The 2,484-nt window shown below is 41.1% G+C and overlaps 1 protein-coding gene across 1 annotated transcript; it reads right to left on the reverse strand.

Annotated features, from left to right (window-relative positions):
• Window positions 1-621: 621 nt before the first annotated feature.
• LOC117307427 (beta-1,3-galactosyltransferase 5-like) lies at window positions 622-2,196 on the reverse strand. Its single transcript, XM_033792173.1, has one exon. The coding sequence runs from the start codon at window positions 1,838-1,840 to the stop codon at window positions 683-685; it is 1,158 nt and encodes a 385-aa protein (XP_033648064.1). The 5' UTR covers window positions 1,841-2,196; the 3' UTR covers window positions 622-682.
• Between the last annotated feature and the right edge of the window lie 288 nt (window positions 2,197-2,484).

A 2,484-nucleotide genomic window follows, 5' to 3' on the forward strand; every position in this document is an offset into this window, starting at 1 on the left:
TTATTTGTAGGCTCTAACTCTAACCAAAGATTATTTACTGCCAGCAAGTTGAAGGGGAGATTCAGATACATGACATAACAAAAAGCCTAAAATGGAATTGACTCCAGTTAAAACTAATATTTCCAAAAACTGTTTCCCCCATTGATCTGCTCATAATATATGTTAGAAGTACACCATCTGAGACGGTGTTTTCACTATGGTACTAAAATCACACTATTATATAAAACGCATAGCTACATAGTTTTGATTAATCGTGAGCCGAAAAAAACATATGTTCCTCCAAATTTCACCTGTGTTAGAAATATTCATGTTTTGAAGAATCCTAAAGTTTTAGTAGTGTAATAATTTTGGATTTGGCATTCATATTTCGCGGCAGTGACAAAGTTCACGACTTAATCCCAGAAGACCAGGGTCCAATTTCACAGAGCTGCTAAGCACAAAAAATTGCCTAGCATGTAATTTCTTCCTTGATAAAAATAGGACTACCAACCAAATTTCCATTTGTTACATTTTGCTTGTTACTGGTATTCAGCTGTTTGCTCTTTCTGAAAATCATGTGGAATTTTGGTTGGTAATCTTGTTTTTATCAAGGAAGAAATTTCATGTTAAGCAACTTTTGTGCTTAGCAGCTCTACGAAATTGGTCCCAGGTGGGAAAGATTGTTCACAGAGGGCCATTATTATCATTTTGACATGTCCTGAATTTGTGATCCAACCATTTTGTGCCACAGTTTGAGCGCTGGTTGGTTGAGATGATCCCTGTTGTGAGCTATCCCGATCCCAATGCCTCTTTTTAAGGCATTTTCCACACTCACATATTGCTGGTACAGTGGTGAATACCTCATATGGACACCGGCTTTTGTCAAACAGATCCCCACAAACACATCGTCAAGACGAAGGAACGGTATATATTTCGATACATCGAAGACACTCACAACTGCATCTCGAGACATTGCGTAGCAAGCGCCCATGAGAAAAGGTGGATACAAGTTATCGGCCCACTCCTCCTTTGGCACGAAACACTTATGTTTCTTCTTCCTGATTATGGGGGTATCTGTCCTGAGATGTCCTTCGGCAAAGTTAGTCTTAGGCATTGTGGACAGACGTTTCACCAGTGTAACAATATTTATCACCATGTCAGCATCTACACTGACTACAAAGCTGGTTTGAGGGCAGTACATCGAGACCCACTTCAGTCCCATCATGTTCTTGCAAGTCAGATTTTTATAATTATCGATGAAATCTTCTTGGATAAGATCGTGAAATGTACTGTCCTCCTCTTGAATTTGTTTCCGAATTATGGGGTCCGTTGACTCCCCCAGAAGAAACATCGTCAGGACCCGTCTACCGAGCACCTCCTCCACACCTCCCCAAGTTTTCCGGATTTGCTCCCGGTCCAACTTCTCGAACGGCGCACATTTGACTAGCAAAACCAAGAAGAGTTCTCCGTTTGAGTTGCTCCTATTGAAGCAGGCAGCTTGGTTGCGTATTGTAAAATTAAACAGATGGGGATTGACGACTGGTTCTACTGTGGTCCTCTCGATGGTTGGTCCTGTTATTGTGATGTTAGTAGTACTACCACTTACACGAAGTCTTGTCTTGTAGACATCCCGTTGTGACTGGAGTAAATTGCCTGCTACTCGCCGGTGTAGAAAGTAGCCCGTTCCAAACAACAGCAGTCCGACAATCAACGTTAGACTGTAGAAGGCGGTTTTGGTCTTCATTGTTTCAATCTCCTTCACAATGTTTGATTTTATATAACACTCTACAACACACACCGTGGGAAAGTATGTTGAAGATGATGTGTCCGCGCAATTTGGAGGCATACGAAGTAAAGCCATGTGACCTTTATATTTATAAATTATTGTTAATTGGTTCCGATGCAGCTTGCTCTCCAATCCTATCCTTTCACGTTTCCCTGCAATTGCAATACATACAATGCATTGCTTTATTTTTAGGGTCTAGTAATCCACCCTTACATACTGACCGTTCTTTGTCCTCACTACTTTATATATGTATTTTTTTGTACCTGTTTCTACTTAGATCGAAAACCATCTACCTATCATGTGACCTTCGTTAACAATAAGTGCCTCAGAACTTAAAAGTCTCTCGAATTCCGAAAAGCTACTCCGCGGTAGTGGAATCAACACCTAGCAAGTAGATATAATATAATAAGTGCGACCTTGTACATTCTTAAGCCCGGTTCATACTTCATGCGAATGCGAATGCGAAGCGATTTGACGTCACAACCCTCATTTCGCAGCGATATTCGCAAGCGATATTCACAGAGTGGCGAATGTTCTTGCGAACATGAATATTTGAATTTCGCGTTGAATTCGTCCAAAATGTCGGTTGGATAGTGAATATTTTCATCCTGGTCTCACCCCTCGATCGTCCTCGGTCGGCCCTCTCCTTATCAATATCTCAAGAGTATATTACGAATGCCTGCCAACGCAATTGCCAATGCATTTACGAACGTTGCAAA

The sequence above is a fragment of the Asterias rubens genome, chromosome 2 (genome assembly GCF_902459465.1).
Source record: "Asterias rubens chromosome 2, eAstRub1.3, whole genome shotgun sequence".
NCBI classification, from domain to species: Eukaryota; Metazoa; Echinodermata; class Asteroidea; order Forcipulatida; family Asteriidae; genus Asterias; species Asterias rubens.

Bases quoted from the DNA above. Each gene is read 5' to 3' on its own strand.
- LOC117307427 (XM_033792173.1), bottom strand. From the start codon at position 1,840: ATGGCTTTACTTCGTATGCCTCCAAATTGCGCGGACACATCATCTTCA.